Genomic DNA, 19,441 nt, shown 5'->3' with positions numbered 1-19,441 from the left:
TGAATAATGTGGTACCAACAACCTGGTTTTTCTTTAAAATAAAGCCAAGATTGTAGGTCAGGTGTCAGTGGAGAAAACTCAATCAGCCCTCCAACAAATGAGGAAAAGAGAGGCCCTTAACTGTCTAGTCTTCCTCTAAAAATACTCTTCCAGTTTTTCCTCTCCCCTATCCTTCAGATCCTTGAGGACCACTCAGAAAATGTCAATCAACCATATTTTCTATCTCTGATAAATAAGAGACCACGAAAAACAGAAATAATATAATAGTAATGAGGTGCAGTAATCTTTAATGTTAGTAATTTCTAAGGTGAGCTGAAAGGTGCTGACTACAACACCCTATTCTTTAGTCTCTAAGAGGTTCCATAAATGTATATTAAATAAAATATATCTTCCACTTTACCCAGGATAAGGAGACAGAAGAAACTAGTAGTCTTAATTACTGCATTATATCTATTTCCCTGTACTCTACTTCTTGGACACTTTAACTGAAATGTAATAAGAGAAGATTCTGGATTCTGCCACCCTTTTGGCAACTTCAGTTAATTTTTGAAATTTTCATCTTCATTAACTGAATAACAATAACTCAGCCAAAGTTACTAAGCAATCAGGGGTAAAATTAAATACACTCTCTCATTTCTACATTCTATAGTAATATCTCTCTACCTAACAAGAATTATTTTCTTCCTAGAGACACACATTTATGAGAAAGAAGATAATTTGTAAATATACTTGGAACTTATCTTCCTTTTTCCTTTCAGGCTTGTTATTTAACCACCTGTGACTCAAGAGAAAGAAAATGGCAAGTGGTAGAGTTTTATCCTACGTTTACAACTCTGAGGGCCACAGAGACCTTGGATTTAGAGAGTCTACAAAATTGGATGGGGAAAAAAAGCTTCATCTTTATTTTCACTAAATGCTATCTGTAAGTCAGCATTTCCTTCCATTCTGAATGTAAGGAACAGACCAAAATATGTGACCTCATATGCCACAGAAATCACAGATATTTTCATATCACATTATAGTCATTGCAGATATCTCAAAATATCTTTATACTCATCACTAGTTCAAAATTACAATAATTATATTAATAGTTACAAAATTATTATAGTTATTAAACCCACTGCTAGAACATATGCAATTTAAGTCTTTTGTCTACAGTTCAAAAGTTCACATGACATTACTGACCACAACTTTAAGCCTAGTTGTTCATCCACTGAATAGTAAAGTCTCTGGTGACCCAGACATTGATGCTTTCCAATATTCCCTTTCTCTAACTGTTTCCTGATCAACGTGTGAAAGGTAAGTAAAAGACCACACCATGGTTTAATGCTTTTATTCAAGCTATGCAAAAGGCCTTCAGACAAAAACATGTTTTCACAAAATGAATTTTAACTTACCTATATTTTAAATGTATTGTCTTATTTTAAATGCATTAATAAAGAAGCACATATTACTAACTAGAAATTTATTTTAATATTTTCATAACTATAATTCAATATAATTGTTTTCCTTTCTAATCCTATGTAGTTTATTTTATGCCTTTAAAAAACAATGTCAGGGGGCCAGCCCCATGGTGTAGGGGCTGAGTTCGTGCCCTCTGCTTCATCAGCCCAGGTTTGGATCCCAGGCGCGGACCTACACCACTCATCAGCCATGCTGTGGCGGCAACCCACATACAAAGTAGAAGAAGACTGGCACAGATGTTAGCTCAGGACTAATCTTCCTCAAGCAAAAAAAGAGGAAGATCGGCAACAGATGTTAGCTCAGGGCGAACTTTTCTCAGAAAAAACAAAACAATGCCAGGGAGAAAGAAAAGGAGGGGAGAAGAGGAGAGGGGAGGGGTATAGTATGATAAGAAGGAATAAAAAAGCTAAGTAGAAATGTGAAGTCTTCAGGCCCCCTACCTCGCCTACACAATCAGCTGCCAATGCCTTTCATTTAACCTCTATCTGCCCTGCTGAGAATAAAACAGTCTACTCAAAGAAGAGGCTATCAAGTGATTGTTGTTTCAAAGGTATGTGCAGGGAGAAGTGGAGGGCAAATTATAGAAGGAAATTATTCTTGATTTCCTTGTCTAAGAAAGTGAAAAAGCAGACTAATAGAGAAAACATCAACTTAACGGTTATGTTACAACACTGAGCAGTGATTCACCTTAAAAACTGAAATAAGAAACTTGTTTCTTATTGTGACAATGTATCTATCGATGACAGGAGCTATCTATTTATTAGAGCAAATACATACCAACCCACAGAAACTCAGTAACAGAATGATAATATGAAGGCAATTTAGCTATATTTTAACTTACTCATTGAGACCTTGCATTTGGTTTCCTATTAGTACTATATATTGGCTGTTTTTTTTTTTTTTTCGTAAGGAAGATCAGCCCTGGGCTAACATCCATGCCTATCTTCCTCTACTTCATATGGGACGCCGCCACAGCATGGCTTGACAAGCGGTGCGTAGCCGGGGTTCTGGAACCTGTGAACCCTCAGGGCACCAAAGCGGAGCGCACGCACTTAACCACTACACCACCAGGCTGGCCCCCAAACCGGCTGTTCTCTTAACGGCCCCCAAACCATGTTCTCTTAAATACTATGTTTACTGGCCTATATTCAGCCTAATATCCAGCAAGAACTGAATGAAAGGCTTTTTAGAACCAACTGCCTACAACTCCCTAGATCTAAGTAAAGTATGAGTACATTAGAATAAAGAAAAACCTCTGCTTTAGGATCATGTTTTGCAAGTCTAAGAGGTAATTCTCTCTACCTCTAGTATAGAATGAAGACTAGAAAATTGAGCAGGAAGAAATGGGACAACTTTCTTGTTGTCATTAAGTTTGGTTTTCACAGTACAATCTTTAGTATTGAAAATTACAAAATCTTACATGTTCATTTCCAAATTATATATAAAACAACATATTCCACAGCGAAATACAAATTATTTTTGGATGATTGATGATTTCACAGTCGTCTATTGTTTATAGTACATGAGTGATATACTATGGCTCATTCATCACAGCCAGCCTAGGCAGAGTAGCTGGTGGCTTATAAGACATAATAAAAGATTCTAGAAAAGGCCCTTGCTCAATTTTTTTACTTGCTTAAAGATGACAAATGTATCTTATGGAGGTTTCTGTTAATAAGTTTTTATTGAATTCCCAATATGTAGATGCATAAGATAATGTTAAGTATTATAGAGATACAAAACAATTACTATTTTGATTCCTACTAAAAGCAAAATCACTCTGGAAAAAATAACATTTTATTTTGATGAAGTATACACCATTCATGTATACTTCAGCTCCTAGAGAGTAGTTATTTCTAATGGGAGAACATAAGAAAATCAAGCGTCCAAGGCAGTAAACAGAACCCACACTAAAAGCTTGGAGTTTCCTAAGGCTAATGAAAGATATTTTAAAACTGGCTAGCAACCCAAACTGTTAAAAACTGTTATTTGAGGAATGGGGAGAGACATAATAGTACTTTCACCCTAGGAAAGGTCATTAAAGCACCCATGGTACAATCTGTAACATCTGAAGAAGCTTAGTCTATTTATTTTAAAATACGAAAAGATGACGATTAACCTAACCAGAACATTTTGCAGTCTAGAAAGAGGAATTCTGAGACTGAATTAATTTTAAATTGTCCTTAAAACAGTCAATCTATAGACTAAAAATAATGAAAAAATATACTAACATGCCTTTGTAAGACTAAACTTACTTCATAACAGTACAAATGCCTTACTGATAATACTTTTGAAATGTAAAGTAAAAGCTAAATTAAGATTGCCTCAGCTAATCCAACAGAATCAATAGCTAAAAGCCATTTAACAAAACGTGACTCTTACTCTGAAAATGGCATTCTATATGTAGGCAAGATTATTGATTGTCTAAGGTGGAAAAAAGTTACTATTAAAAAAAATTCTAGCAAATGGTAAAAGCACCTATGATCAGTAGCAATTTTTGCGGTCATTTAATCACTTATGGCCCAGTGTTCATTTTCACCAAGAAAAACATCCTCCAGGGTATGTACTTTAAGTCAGAAAACACTTTTATGTCTGTGACACAAGTTCGATATCAATGCTTTTAAGAGTCATAGAAAGCTTGAGGTCATCTAACTTAAATTTTAAAGAAGAATGAGGTCTTTATCCTAGATAATCAATTGAGGCCCTGCACCTAGTCTAAATGGATAATGCACCACTATCCACTATCCGTAAGTAGAGTAGTGTTAGGAACATAGGCTGTAGCATCAGACTGTCTGGTTAGAATCCCAGTGTTACCTCTTACTAGCTATGTAACCTTGGGCAAGTTACTTTATTACTTGATCATTATCACCTGATCTGTATTATGAAGATAAAAACTGTACTTAACTCAGAGTGTTGTGAATATCACATGAATTACATTCAAAAGCATTCAGAACACTGACACTTGGTAAATGTTAGTTACCATTACTCAGGGAATCCTACTAGGTATACAACTCTATACCCAAGTACTATGGCAAGCTACAAAGAAAGAGGCATTATTTCTACCCAAAAGATTATAAATTAAGCAGAGGGGAAAAAAATCATATATATATTTTTAAACTCTGAAAACAAAAAAGATACATATATCTCATGACCATCTCATGACAATTACATGTCTAGTGTTGCACTTTTCCACTGCTTCCTTAGATAACAGAATCCTAAGCAAATTCTGAAAGGACAAAATGTATACGGTATTTGTTTAGCCCCATTTACAGCCAAGTGAAACAGTGTTATAAAAGCAAAAATTTTAATCTTAGGGGCTGGCCCCAATGGCTTAGCGGTTAAGTGCTCGCGCTCCACTACTGGCGGCCCGGGTTCGGATCCCGGGCGCGCACCGACACACCGGTTCTCCGGCCATGCTGAGCCCGCGTCCCAAATACGGCAACTAGAAGGATGTGCAACTATGACATACAACTATCCCCTGAGGCTTTGGGGGGTAAAAAAAAAAAAGGAGGAGGATTGGCAATAGATGTTAGCTCAGAGCCGGTCTTCCTCAGCAAAAGGAGGAGGATTAGCATAGATGTTAGCTCAGGGCTGATCTTCCTCACAAAAAAAAAAAAATTTTAATCTTAGCATTTCCTAAACTCAGTATTCCATCTTCTGAGGGCACATCATATTCACACAACCAAACCCATAAGTAAATACCCTTCTCTTCTGCAAACATCATGACTACAGGAAAGACTTGTATTCTTCCTCACTTTTTTAGTTAAGATAAGAAATAAGTATAAGGAACTAAGAAAATAGGTAGATTAACACCCTTAAAGCATTTAGATCTATCTTTATATCTAGAACATTATACCCACTTAAGATTTCTGTGGAGATATGTGAAATAATAATACATTCATGATTATTATATTTATTCTAGAGAGAATATATGAAAACACATTTCATGAACAAGTTGTTCTTCCAGGATATCCATACCAATACTATCTCAAATTGTTGCTATTACTTAGAAATGAAAAGGGAATCTCTCTACGCCATCCACAGGCATTATATTTTAGGTGTCTAAGGTTATCTTATTAGGTCCTAAGAACATTTTAAATAGGCAATAGCACCGGTTTAAGAGAAAACTTCAGGATTAAACAATATGCTCCAAGAAGCTTAAATATATCTTGTATATCTATTCTTAGAACTACTTAATTCCATCCTGTAACCTTTTGATTTCAATCAAAGGGATGGCTGAAATGGATTTGTATCCATAACATATTCAGAAATTAGCAGAGAATACTTACTTTTGAAGTGACCTAGTAATAGGAACCATACTTTCCTTCAACTGTAATTTAGAGAGATCATCTTCTGAAACCTATTATTAAAAACACCAAATATAATAAAATATTGAAAATTTTATATAATTTAAGTGCTATTTAATATGCGATTAATAAGAACATTAAAAAATATTGTCTGGGGACCGGCTCAGTGGCATAGTGGTTAAGTTCGGCATGCTCTGCTTTGACGGTCTGGGTTTACAGGTTTGGATCTCAGGCACGGACCTACACCACTCATCAAGCCATGCTGTGCAGCAACCCACATACAAAATAGAGGGAGACTGGCACAGATGTTAGCTCAGGGCCAATCTTCCTCACCAAAAAAAATATATATATTGTCTGCATTTCCAAGGAAATAATTCTAGCAAATAATTTTCAATAAAGCATTAAATATTTTTATTTTCTCTTTATTCTGAAAATACTACTACTACTACTTAGACTCATCCTTCAGTTGTCCTGAAGTATGATTCTAAATATATGTCCAATAAAAATCAAATCTTGGCTTAAAATTATGACTTTATTGAACAAGCTTATGTCTCAATGATGTTTAAAAGGGGAGGAAAGAGAAGGATGAATTACACTCTATATGTTAATGTTATGATCATTAGAATATAAAGAGAAAAACTAAGAAATACAACTCAAAAGAGCAGGCTCTGATAGTTCCCAAGAGCTGATCCACTCATTTATAGTGAAAACTGAATTTCATAAAGTTCTACTGAATAACAAAACAATGACAATAAAAACATTTATTAAATATTTACCAGGTATTAAGTTTTACCAGGTGTCAAGCACTATAAGCACTTTATATAGTTTGTCTCAATTTATCTTCTCAACAACCTCATTTTACAGAGGAAGAAACTGAAACTAAAGAGGTTAAGTGATCTGTACAAATATTGTACTTGCTAAGAAATGGAAAAATCAGAATTTACAATCAGACTTGGGAGAATATAAACTCTATGTTCGTAAACACTATAATACTGTGAAGAAAATTCAACCCCTACAGGAGAAACCCAAAGCAGAAAGAGATTTCCAAATTCCCAGGAAATATACAAAACCACAACAGTTTTAAAATAAAACTTTACATAACTGTATTCAGAAAAGTCAATAAATATATGGTAACAAAATTAAATTTCAGATGACAAAGGTACATGGAGAAGCCTAAAGCTGAAAAAGTTTCAAGGCCTCCCCGAATATAAATGCAAGAAGTTGGACCACACAGAATAATTTTGTAGGGCATTCATAAACAACTCTTACAATTCTTTCATATTATAGTTGTAATGCCATATCTAAATAAGATGTTGTATTTATAACCATAAACTAAATACAACAATCCATTCAGGGGTACATAACTGCAGAAATCTAATAGTATTAAATTTGATTAACTTTCTGAAAAAAGAATAACAGTACAACTCTACCACATGTGTTACGTGGCATGCTTATTAACATAAAACTAGAGGTCAATCTGAAAAAAGAACTAGGAAGAAATCTTTTCTCTTCACAGATCTCAATTCACATTCACAGGTCTCAATCCATAAATTACGTTTGTGCTTACTTGCTTAATTTCTTCTTTCGGCTCTGTGGTTTTATTCTGATTAAAACTTTCTTGTACTGCTTGAAGATTAAATAACATTTGTTTCAGGGCTTCAACAGGACCATGATGTTTTCCTCCAGAAAGGGTACAGCTCTAAAGGAAAAACAGATGAATGATTAACCATTCAAATTCAGGGGGAAAAAGTTATACTTTGTATTACTTTTCCCGATATAAAATTAATGCAAAAATCCAAACAATACATGTCAATAAAGTATTTTAAAAAATCAAAATTGTAATTCATCACCTTCTCATACCTAGTTCCCAGATGAAGTTACTCAGAGACAATCATTATTAACAGTTTGGCATCCTTTCTAGTTCTTGCTCTTTTACAATGAATAACACATGTTTACAATTGCAATGCATTCCTTTAGTACATTTAAAATCATAGACTTTTAGAACTGAAAGGTCCTCAGAGAGCAATTAAGACAACACGCTCTTTTCAGGTGTGTAAATGAAACTGGTTATCAGCTAAGCAAGGCCTAGAATTTCAAATATATTATTCTCTGCACACTTTTAAATATGCTTTCACACAGAAAATGCTAGTTTTTCACCTCTTCATGGGCCACACATTCCTTGCTACCTAAAAAACACTCATACCTCGACTATCACTGATCTTACCTGCGTCCAAAGAAGGCAACAGCACTTAGCCACATAAGGTGGTCAGGATTCTTTTAAGAGAACCTGTAAGGGATATTTTTAAACTTCTTAAAAGTATTACCAACCTATTATTTTTACATCTTTCAAATGAGTTTCTGTGTCCTGATAACTATCCACAAAGTGGCAAACAGTCCTCTTAAGATGTCTGTAATTTAACATATTTCAGCATGGACAGTATAGGTACTATTTAAATTTCAAGTCTAGAGGAAGTTGTTGACTTCTAGCATAAGAATATTAGAAGTGGGCTCTTACTGGTGAAGAGATTCAAAGTTAAGCATAATGGCAAAAAAGATTTTAAAGACATTCTCCACATTTATGAACAGAGTATAAGAAACAGAGTGTAGCTAGCAATGTAAAATTGTGAAGCTGCTACGGAAATCAGTATGCCAATTCCTCAAAAAATTAAGCGTAGAATTACCACTTGATCCTGCAATTCCCCTTCTGGTTATATATCTAAAAGAAGTGAAAGCAAAGACTCAAACAGATATCATACACCCACGTTCACAGCAGCATTGTTCACAATAGCCAAAAGGTGGAAGCAACCCAAGTGTTCACCAACAGATGAATGGAGAAATAAAACATGGTACATACATACAATGGAATATTATTTAGTCTAAGAAGGAAAGAAATTTTGACACATGATACAACATGGATGAATTTTGAAGACATTATGCTAAGTGAAATAAGCCAGTCACAGAAGGACAAATATTGTATAATTCCTTGTATAAGAAGCTATGAATTGAATTGCGTCTCCCGCAAAATTCACATTGAAGCTCTAAGCTTGAATGCAGCTATATTTGGACATAAGGAATTAAGGTTAAATAAGGTCATAAGGGTGGGGCCCTGATAACATAGGTCAGTATCCTTATAAGAAGAGACACTGAGAGCTCCGAGGAAAGGCCATATGAGGACACAGCAACAAGGCAGCTGTTTGCAACCCAGGAAAAGAGCATTCACCAGGAACAGAATCAGCCAGCACCTTGATCTTAGACTCTCCAGCCACCAAAACTGTGAGAAATAAATTTCTGTTGTTTAAACCACCCAGCATATGGTACTTTGCTACAGCAGCTTGAGAAGAAGACTAAGATATATAAGGTTCCTAGAGTAGTGAGATCCATAGAGACAGAAAGTAGAATGGTGTTGGTCACAGGTTGGGGGAGGGGGAACGGGGAGGTGAGTTAGTGCTTAATGGGCACAGAGTTTCAGTTCAGGAAGATGAAGAAGTTCTAGAAATGGATAGTGGTTATGGTTGAACAGCAACGTAAAAGTACTTATTGCACAGAACTGTACAATTAAAAATGGTTAAAATGGTCAATTTTATGTTATTTTACCAAAATTTAAAAGAAAAGAAAAAGAAACGGGTGTAAGCATCCAGTCAGGCTTATATCCCTGCACTCTTGGACACAGCACCTGAGGCATTATCCTTAAGTGATCTGCATCCAGTCATTGGTTAGAAGAATTTCTGGTTGCCTGATGCCAACCATAAGGGTTACAAAAGGCTGCCTCTGGAATTTGCTGTCTGCCTTGAAGTGAACTTTTCATGCTAAGTAGTGGCCAGAGTACCAAAAAAGAAAACTACAAAATAGATTACATGAACTGTTTTGTGCCATTCACTAATGAATGTTAAATAAATGTTGGTATGTGTGATAGAATATATCCTAAGACTTATTTAAACCTGGTAGTGAATGTCTCTGAGTATATCTTTTCGTATAGCTCTGATTCTTAGAAGTATAGTAATGTTTCACATATTCAAAAAACAAACAAACAAAAAAAAACAAAAAACAAACAAACCAAACAGAATTTGGGAAGAACCCAATATCTACAACAAAATATGAACCACCTAACAGTACCGCAAATGAACAACACGACCACGCTGAAAAGGGTTGGGAAGAAAATAATTAACCAATGTAACTTTGGAAAACAGTATTTTGACTGTTTTGGGATACTGTAGGCCTAAAGACAAAAAGAACTGTACACAAATAATGTAATCTAGTTAGTAAATTTGTTTCTTACAGGGGTATGGGTTAGCAATTCTGAAACTATGTATATGCTAAGACTGAAAAAATAAGTAAAGCTATTACAGATAATAAAGGTCAGGATTCTCACAGGTGGAGAAAAAGTTACAAGAAGTAGAAAAGGCCAAAACGAACCCTGTGGTACTGGACTGGAATCAGAGGTATCAGTATGAACTCATAATTTGATATATATGGATAAAATATACATATACAGATAAAGAAATATAGATATGCATGTGTGGGTTAATAAACGCACGTTTCTAAGTCTGCCTGCTGAGAAAGTCTACAATGAATAACAACTCAGTAGCAATAAGCACACCTGGTACCTAGTCTTAGTTTCTAAACACCATTTCCCCATAAAAAGAACCACAGCTCCTCAGAGCAGTGCTCAAAAAAGGATGGGGACATGTCAAAAGGACACAACAGCCAACCTAAAGGAACTCCTTATGGGCTAAACTGGAACAATTTGTGCAAAAACACAAATAATATTGTATTATAAACTTAGAATAAAATAAATATCTATGAGTCCCTACTGATATAAAAATTTAATAAACAAATAAATGGGAGAGAAGGAACAACTCTTCATTACACAGGAATTTCAATTAATAATGTAGAAGAAAAGACAAGATCTACCAATGGATACTAAAATTAGTGGATAAATGTTTGAGACTATTTGTATAGTCTCCAGAACTGTGAGAAATAAAAGCTGGTAGTTTAAGCCACCCTGCCTCAAAGACTATTTGCATAGTCTCAAAGTATCTCCCCTAAGATATTTATTAGTTACAAGGGGAAACAGTAATTTTACTAAAGAGAAAACAAGTACACACCATGTGTTCAAGGTTAATATCACAAGCATTAACATATCATTATAATTTTATATATTATTATTATTATATTATTGTATTAACATATTGCTGGGACTGAATGTGTCCCCCTAAAATTCATATGTTGAAGCCAAATCCCAATGTAATGGTATTGGAGGAGGGGCTTTTGTGAGGTAATTAGGTCATGAGGATGGAGCCCTCACAAATGGGATTACTGCCTTTATAAGAAGAAAGATTCCTTTTTCTCTGCTCTCTGTCATGTGAAGATACAAGAAGATGGCCATCTGCAAACTAGAAGCAGGTCCTCACCCAACACCTTGATCTTGGACTTCTCAGCCTCCAGAACTGCGAGAAATAAACGTTTGTTGTTTAAGCCACCCGTTCTCTGACATATTTATTACAGGAGCCTGAACTAAGACTCATATCAATATATCAATGATATCAATATATCATGAACCCTCTGATATGATGCACCGAGAAGGGCAGAACATCATTTCTGTTGCATTCTTGCCAAAAATGTATAACCTCATTCTAATCATGAGATAACTTCAGACAAACCCAAATTGAGGAACTATTTACAAAATAACCACCAAACAATACTGTTCAACAGTGTTAAGGTCCTGACAGACAAGGAAAGATTGAGGAACTGTCACAGACTGAAATAGATTAAGGAGACATGACAACTAAATGCAATGTTGGATCCTGAGTTGGATCCTGGAACAGGACATTGGTAGAAAAACTAGTGAAATTTTCAAGTCTATAGTTTAGTTAACAATATTGTGCCTGTTAATTTCCTGTTTGTGATCATTATAATATGGTAATGTGAAATGTTAACATTAGGGAAGCTGGAAGAAGGGTGACAGGAACTTTCCCTATTATTTTTGTAACTTTCTATACATCTAAAATTATTTTTTAAAAAAACCACTGGTGGTGAGGTTGTATGTGTATGGGCAGGGGAAAAGGGACCAGTTCGTTAGTACTTATCACACATCCATCTCTAACTTAAAGAAATCTTCTGCAAATTTTTTCCTCTACCAGTTCTACTTAGCTAAGTAAATAGCACCACCCAATCCTTTAGCTGCTTGGCTCAAACATCTTGTATTCATTTAAATCTTCTCTATCTGCATCCTACCAGGTCTACCTTCAAGACACATTCCGAGTCTAACCATTTGTGATCACCCCTAATATACCCACCCGAATCCAAGCCTCTGCAATCCCTACCCTGAAAGATTGCAAAAGCCTCCTAACTCAGTTCCCTGCTCCTTCTCTAGCTCCTCTTAAGTTGATGCTTCATATGGCTTCCATTTTAAATTCTAAAATGTAGATCTGATAATTTTATTCCTCCACTCAAAACCCTCCAGTGACTTCTCATCACACTTATATAAAACGTAAAATCTTCATTCCATAGCCTACAAGAACCGACACGACCTGGTTCTTGGTTACCTCTCCATCTTATCTCTTACCATTCTTTCCCTTTATCATTCTGATTGAGCTACATAGCTACATATTCCTTGAACATGTCAAACACATTTCTGCCTTGAGATTTCTGCACCTATTATTACCTTCACGTGTAAATTTATTTCCCCGTAAGTACGTGGCTTATCCACTCATTTTAGGTTTCTGCTCAAATATCATCTCATTAGAGTGGCCATTCTTGACTACTATCTAAAATTGTACCCTCATTTCTCTATCTCAATTAATTTTTCTTCATAACATTTACATTACTCCCTTATATATTATATATTATATTTTTGTTTAGTTTGTCTCTCCAACTAGAATAAAAAATCCTAGAGGCAAGGATTTCCTCTCACTTATTCACTACTAGGAATACAGTTCCTAGAAAAGTGCTTGGTACTCAACTACTTGTCAAATAAATATTTGATAAATAACCTTCACTTACCCAGCATCTGCTATAGTATCTTATATAGAGCTCTAAGGTCAGACATATTCTGACAGCTTCTACTTTCTCTAGTAAACTTCACTCAAGGAAAAGACATTTTATTAAGTTTTTAGCTAATTTTTGTTTCGAGTGTTCAACTTCTTAAATCTTCCAAATGTTAAGATCCCAAAAGTATTATTTCAATATTTAACAGCCATGGCTCATATTCTTAAATCAAATTATATATCATTTCTTATGTGCATATATATACATTTATATTTTATTTTGGGGTTACTTACAAGATGCACATATGCTTATTTTGTAAAATTTAATAATATTTTTCCTATTTTAAATTATAGATATTTATAACTGTATCTTAGAAATACAACTCCCAATAATCAACCACCCCACGGGAAAATATAACATACTCTATAATGGTCTGTTTTACACGTTTTCCAGAAAAAAACACTGTGATGACAATTTAGGCTCTCTATAGAGTTCAATCCCAGGTCCCTCTACTTAAGACTACTAAAATAAAATTATCAATAATTCTAGGAGTGATGGTTTTATGGATGTATGTTGGGGAAGAGGAGATTTGGGTCCTTTTTTCTTTTATATTATCTAAATGACTTAGAAATTAATATCTATATATTAGTCATAAATATTCTAATAAGTTAAAAAGATTTAACTTCACCCACCTGATTATCATTATTTAAAAAGTCTTCAAGGAACCCTTTAGCACACTTTGCCCTTGAAGTTTGTTCAGGACTATCATCAGAGTTAACAGGAACAGGGGATTTGCTAAATAGGATTTAAGGAAAAAAAATATCAATTAAGTTCCCAATTTATAAAAATTAGACAGTATATAATTGAATGGTTTTCATTTAGATACAAATGGTCACCAAGAAATAATCATTATGGATATGATTCATACTGACATTGCTCAGTAATTCCCTCATCTTCTCCCTAAACTGATACCAGAATCTAACCCCTCCCTATCTCCTTGTTTCTCCTTTAAAGCTTTAAGGAAAAACCATCAAGAAACTGAAGACATTAGTCTTCAACTAAACGACAAATCAGCCTTCAACTATAGCCTATGCTCCAAAAGCTCATTTGTTTGAAATAAGCAGTACCTTTTTTCACTAAACATTGTTAGTTACCCAATGATAATACACAAAACCCCCACAAACTTATACGAGTTTCTACTGGAATGGCAGGCACATGCTCTTCCACATGCCAGGAACAGAAGAGACTTCCCCTCCAGAACTGGCATTAACATGGAAGACAGATTACAGTGGGAAAACGACCAATTTTGAAATTAAAATTCCTGAGTTCAAACCCCAATCCTACTCACGTGGGACCTTATGTAACTTATTTATCTGAACTTCAGTTTCTACAGTTCTAGTCCCACTTATCTCACAGAAGCATTGCATAAATTAACTCTATACATCTGGTACATTTAATAGATGCTCAATAAATATTAGTTTCTTTCTTGATGTTCAAAGGGTGGTAGAAGAAAGGGCATGAATTTTCCCAAAACCAAATTCTCTTAGTCATAGAAAATAAACTCATTCTATCTCTCCCTCATTTATGTTTCAAGATAAGATGTGTTTTAACTCAAGTACTTGGCTATCTAGGAATCTTTTTGTAACATTTACATTTCACAAGACTGATTTTTTTCTTAATAATTAGCAGCACTTCATTATTGACTCATTTGAATTGTAATTTACTATGAGCTCTTTCTTGCTCCTAAGTAGTCTTTTCTCCCATTCTTTACCAAAGGAGTTTGTACATCCATCCACTATGATCAAAGAGCATTTACCTGATTATTGAAGATGGGTGCTGAGTACATAGGGATTCATTATACTATTCTTCTACTTTTGTATTTGTCTGAAATTTTCCATTATGGAAAGTTAAACAAACAAAAAAAAGCAATTATCTGGTTGTGGTTGTGTTCCATCTTTCAGTATACTACTTGGAGTACTTCCTAGTCAATTTTGGTTTTGAGGACAGACTGATAATAATTTATCTATGTCACACTGAGGTCAGGTCTACTCCTTCTTCTCACAAAATCATTAATTTTATGTACAAACATATCCATCACAATATGAATTCAATCTTCTAAAAATCAACTACTGTATGCAAGGTATTGGGCCAAACCATTGATAATACTAATTATACAAGTCAAAAGTTATGTTAACTAATTACAAAATACATTAAATGCTTCAAAAATTTTACTCCTAATTTAAACATCGCTGATATTATTTGCTCACCCATTTTGGTTTCAATTGAAAGCAAAGTATTGCAGCTATGGTCTTTACAAATACAGACCAAATGATAAGAAGATAAATTAGGAAATAAAGAGAAGTTTAAGAATTAAGTGAGCTAATTATTAATCCAAATTTTTTTTTAAAAAGATACTATTGAACAAATAATTGAGAAATGAAGCTAAACAGAGAAAAAACATATTCTGGATAATCATCACCACTATTACAATTTACAAGAGAGCTCGTCATAAATCAGAAACTGTCCTAAGTACCTTATGTTTATTCTAATCAATTGAATCCTCACAACAACCCCAAAGTAAATATTATTTCTCCCTCTCTAACGTGTAGAGAAGTTAAGTAACCTGAAAAGGCCTCAGCAAGGAAGTGACAGACTCATAATTCCAAACCAGAATTATAGTCAGTGTCCACACTCAAAAAGAAAAAAAAAAAGATGTTCAACTGGGAAGTAATCAAAAAAGGATCCAGGAATTAACAAACTCCATCTATAACAGAATGAAAGTTTAGTCAACTGAAGTTAATAAATTATCAAAGCCTAAGGCAAGATATACAGTTATCAAGAATGCATTTCTGATGAGTCCAGATGTCATAATATCACTAAGAATAAAAGCTTTCCTATCGCAGCTCCACACTCACATTCACAGGTATCTAGGTAAACACTTTTTAAATTATTCTGAGAAACTATGTCATAGAAAGGTTAATCACACAAATGAAAACAATCTTAGAAACTGCAAAAATTTATACAATAGACTACACAAGAAAATGCATCATCATTTAAGGAAAATAAGGACTAAAAGAGAAAGTAAAATGTAAATAAAAAGAAATGGATGACTCTAACATATCGAGAGAATATAGAGGGGGAAAAGCTTAAAGCAAAAAAAGTAACAAGAATTTCACAGCACTCTCCCATCTGCAAAATAGTTACTTTTGGTTCTAATTCCTCATATTAAACATATATCAGTATTTCATAGTGCAACAAAACAAACATGTAACACAGATAAGTTATATAATCTGCCTCCAATCTTATGAAACATTACACCACCTTGTGGTAACAAATGAAAAATGCAATTTAAAGCAAGCAACACTGAAAGCTATGTTCTATAGAATTACCTTGTTATTACCATTGTTAATTATCATTAAGTTATTTAAAAAATAAATCAGATGTTCACATGACATTTTTCATTTGGAAAACTAAAGTTTTTCCATTGTAACTTACTTACAAAGTAACAGGAATATTTTCCCATGATCTTTCTGCTTCAAGTTTATCTAATGAACAAGGACTGTCATCCTTTTTCATAGACTTCGGTAATTCTTCTGCACAATGCTCTAGATTTCTCTTGGCCTTCAAGATAAGCAATTCAATTTTGTCACCTAATTTAAAAGATTACATTAATTTTTTTAGGAAAAAAATAAATGAAAAGTACAGCAAAATCTCACAAAGGCAACAAGAACTCAGAAAATTTGGAATACACACATATCTATAATAGCAAATTATGTTAAAATGTGACACTTCAAACAGAAAAAAAAGGGGAGAAAAGACATTTTCTAGTCACAAAGTGATACATAAATGAAGACCATAACAGTTCAAAAAAGATACATCACCTGATCATTACATCAAGAATACAACATAAAACCTCCTAGATATAAGGTCAAGTTTACAGCACTTTCTTTGGTTCTTAAAAACAAAACAAAACAAAATTACCGCTGAATGGCTTTTTGCATTGTCCTGGGAGAAGTGGATTCTCACACTGACATTGTTCAAAATCACATTTATATTCATTAACTAATCCTTTATCATCACTCAAAGACTCTGAAATGTTTGAGGGTTCAAACGAATATTCAAAACAATCTAATTTATTCATAAGCCGAGAAGTTCTTTGGGCCTGGTAACTATGTCTAGTGGAACGTTGATCTTCTTCAAATTTTTTATAAATCTTTTGACTATTTGCATCAGGTAGCAAGTCTTGATTGTGGAGCCAGACTGGATATTTGAAATCAGGTATACTAGTTATCCCTGAAACATTAAGGTCAGATTTCTGGCTAGTGAGCCATCTTGGGTAATTCTTTTGCAGATTGTGTTCTGAATTGTCCTTGAAAGACGATTTCTTGAAAAAAGATAAAGATGGTTCAGAAACGCATTTATTAGTCTTATTCGCAAACTTTGGGTTTTTTAGCCTACCACATCGCTTTCCATTTATATTTGTGTATACAATAGGAGTAGCTAAGTTATCCTTGTCCATGGGAGTGGTGGGTTCTTGAAAATTCTGATTCTTTTCAGTGTCCAATGAACTCAGTCTCCGAATGCATTTCTTGTTTTTCTTGCTAATTCGGTGACCTGGTCCAACATAGGTGAAAGAAAATGATCCATCTGCTGGAAGTTTTAATAGATCATCAGTAGTTAGGCTAACGGAGTCTATGTCATTAATAGTCTGTCTTCTATAGGATAAGGACAAGGAGCTTTTTTTGTGATCGAGATTTTCAAAAGCTGAAAAACAAAGCATAGTTCCGTTTGTCTTTCTAAATCATATAAAAATACTTCATAATATTCAACAGTAACTGAAAATTAAGGATTTAAGAATTTAAGAATCATTTTTGACATTTTATATTTACTAAAGCTTTGATTAATCGTATAAAAAGTATACGTTGCTGAAACAGGATGTGCTTTTTTTCCTAACATATTTTCAATTTGTTTTAACAAATTTCTACACTTTTCTCTCCAATCTCCTAAATTTTCCCGTGTTCTTTAATTTACAGTTTCTTCAACTTTTTTCATCGAAACATACCCGATGCACTCACATTAATATTGATCACTCAAGACTGGCTGCAACATTGGAATAAAAATATGCTATTAAACCAGGTGGAAAAATAATTTGCTTTCTTGCCTACTAACCGTGCAATAGCACTAACCCACAGGAAACAGCTGTTCTAATTCTCCTCTTCTGGAATATATTGCCCACATCCTTCTAAGAGTTGAATGCAAACTTTTTCCATACTAGGGCCATTCTATAAATGCTTAGTAAAATGTTAACTGGGTTATCAACAGATACATTTTCCACAATTGTCTTCATAGAAGACTTATCAAGAAAAAACTCTTAACATCTTGTATTATTGTCCCATAGAATACAGACCAGAAAGATTAACATAGTCCTATCTCATCAAGTTGATCAAGTATAAACTCAGAAAGGCTGAGATTTGCTTATAGTCATTAAGCTAGTTAATGAAAGCTAGAACCACCAAGTCAATGCTCTTTCCATTAGGTTATAATAAAATGGCGTAAGCGGCCGGCCCCGTGGCTTGGCGGTTGGGTGCGCATGCTCCGCTACTGGCGGCCCAGGTTCGGATCCCGGGCGCACACCGACACGCCGCTTCTCCGGCCATGCTGAGGCTGTGTCCCACATGCAGCAACTAGGAGGATGTGCAACTATGACATACAACTATCTACTGGGGCTTTGGGGGGAAAAAAAAAAGAGGAGGATTGGCGGTGGATGTTGGCTCGGAGCCGATCTTCCTCAGCAAGGAGAGGAGGATTAGCATGGATGTTGGCTCAGGGCTGATCTTCCTCACACACACACACACACACACACACAAAAAATAATAAAATAAAATGGCGTAAGGGTTTCGGATCAGCCAACTGCTATTATTAGTTACGGTCATCAGCTTCCTCTCCAAGGTCAAAAGAGGATCTTAGCTGAAAATTCCTGAAAACCGGAGAATTACAGAACCATTTAAGAAAAATATCCAGATCTCAACATAATAAAAGTTGTTTTTACTCCAAAAGAACAAAAAAGAGCACCTAGTTTTCCAAAGCTACAACACATCTCTCAAATGCTTTAAATCACTGGACAAAAAGAAAAAAGCATACCATTGTCTGGTTTATAAGTATAGCTGGAGAATTCTGGCATATTAGAAGAACATTTACCAATGTTAATCTTTCCAGTGCTTGCACCAGGATACATTTGGCTTAGATCAAAATCATCAATATAGGCCTGTAGAGCCTGAGATGCAGAATTGTACAGTTTATCCTTATACTGAAAAGAGCCAACAGAGTTAGAGGAATTACTACTACTCAGGCTGCAGCTTGCTAACAGAGAAGATACTGAAGATTCCCGAGAACCAAGTCTGTGTTTTATATTTGATTTTGCCATGGCTTCCTCAAAATGGGTTATTTTCTATTCATTTCTCTTAAAAACAACTGTAATACAAAAACAAAAGGTTAAAGATCCAATTAAAAGGAATAATAGCCATATGCAGAGAAATTACTAAATATGTAAACTTTTTATAATCTTCTTTAAAGAATAAAATCCATTTTCTATAAATCCTCCTTTTTAGGCAGTGTGCATTACAGATTTTCTATTTTTTTAGTTATTGTGAATTCTTTCATCATTGATTTAGAATTATGGAATT

General features: G+C 34.5%; 1 protein-coding gene across 2 annotated transcripts in view; it reads right to left on the bottom strand.

Annotated features, from left to right (window-relative positions):
• C16H18orf54 (chromosome 16 C18orf54 homolog) overlaps positions 1 to 19,441 on the bottom strand; it is a 57,590-nt gene that overhangs the window by 35,626 nt on the left and 2,523 nt on the right. Inside the window, exons 3-8 of one of the 2 annotated variants that reach the window (XM_058557168.1) lie at positions 18,900 to 19,229; positions 16,740 to 17,522; positions 16,258 to 16,408; positions 13,451 to 13,553; positions 7,339 to 7,470; positions 5,754 to 5,824 (exon numbers count right to left, since the gene is read on the bottom strand). In XM_058557168.1, coding sequence (XP_058413151.1) covers positions 5,754 to 5,824; positions 7,339 to 7,470; positions 13,451 to 13,553; positions 16,258 to 16,408; positions 16,740 to 17,522; positions 18,900 to 19,182 — 1,523 coding nt within the window. In that variant the 5' untranslated portion in view covers positions 19,183 to 19,229. Of the gene's footprint in view, positions 1 to 5,753; positions 5,825 to 7,338; positions 7,471 to 13,450; positions 13,554 to 16,257; positions 16,409 to 16,739; positions 17,523 to 18,899; positions 19,230 to 19,441 lie in introns of those variants that run through there. The other variant, XM_058557169.1, reaches the window with a different exon arrangement.

The sequence above is a fragment of the Diceros bicornis genome, chromosome 16 (assembly GCF_020826845.1).
Source record: "Diceros bicornis minor isolate mBicDic1 chromosome 16, mDicBic1.mat.cur, whole genome shotgun sequence".
NCBI classification, from domain to species: Eukaryota; Metazoa; Chordata; class Mammalia; order Perissodactyla; family Rhinocerotidae; genus Diceros; species Diceros bicornis.
Note: the sequence above shows the minus strand (reverse complement) of the source record. Positions and strands in the feature narration are given on the sequence as shown.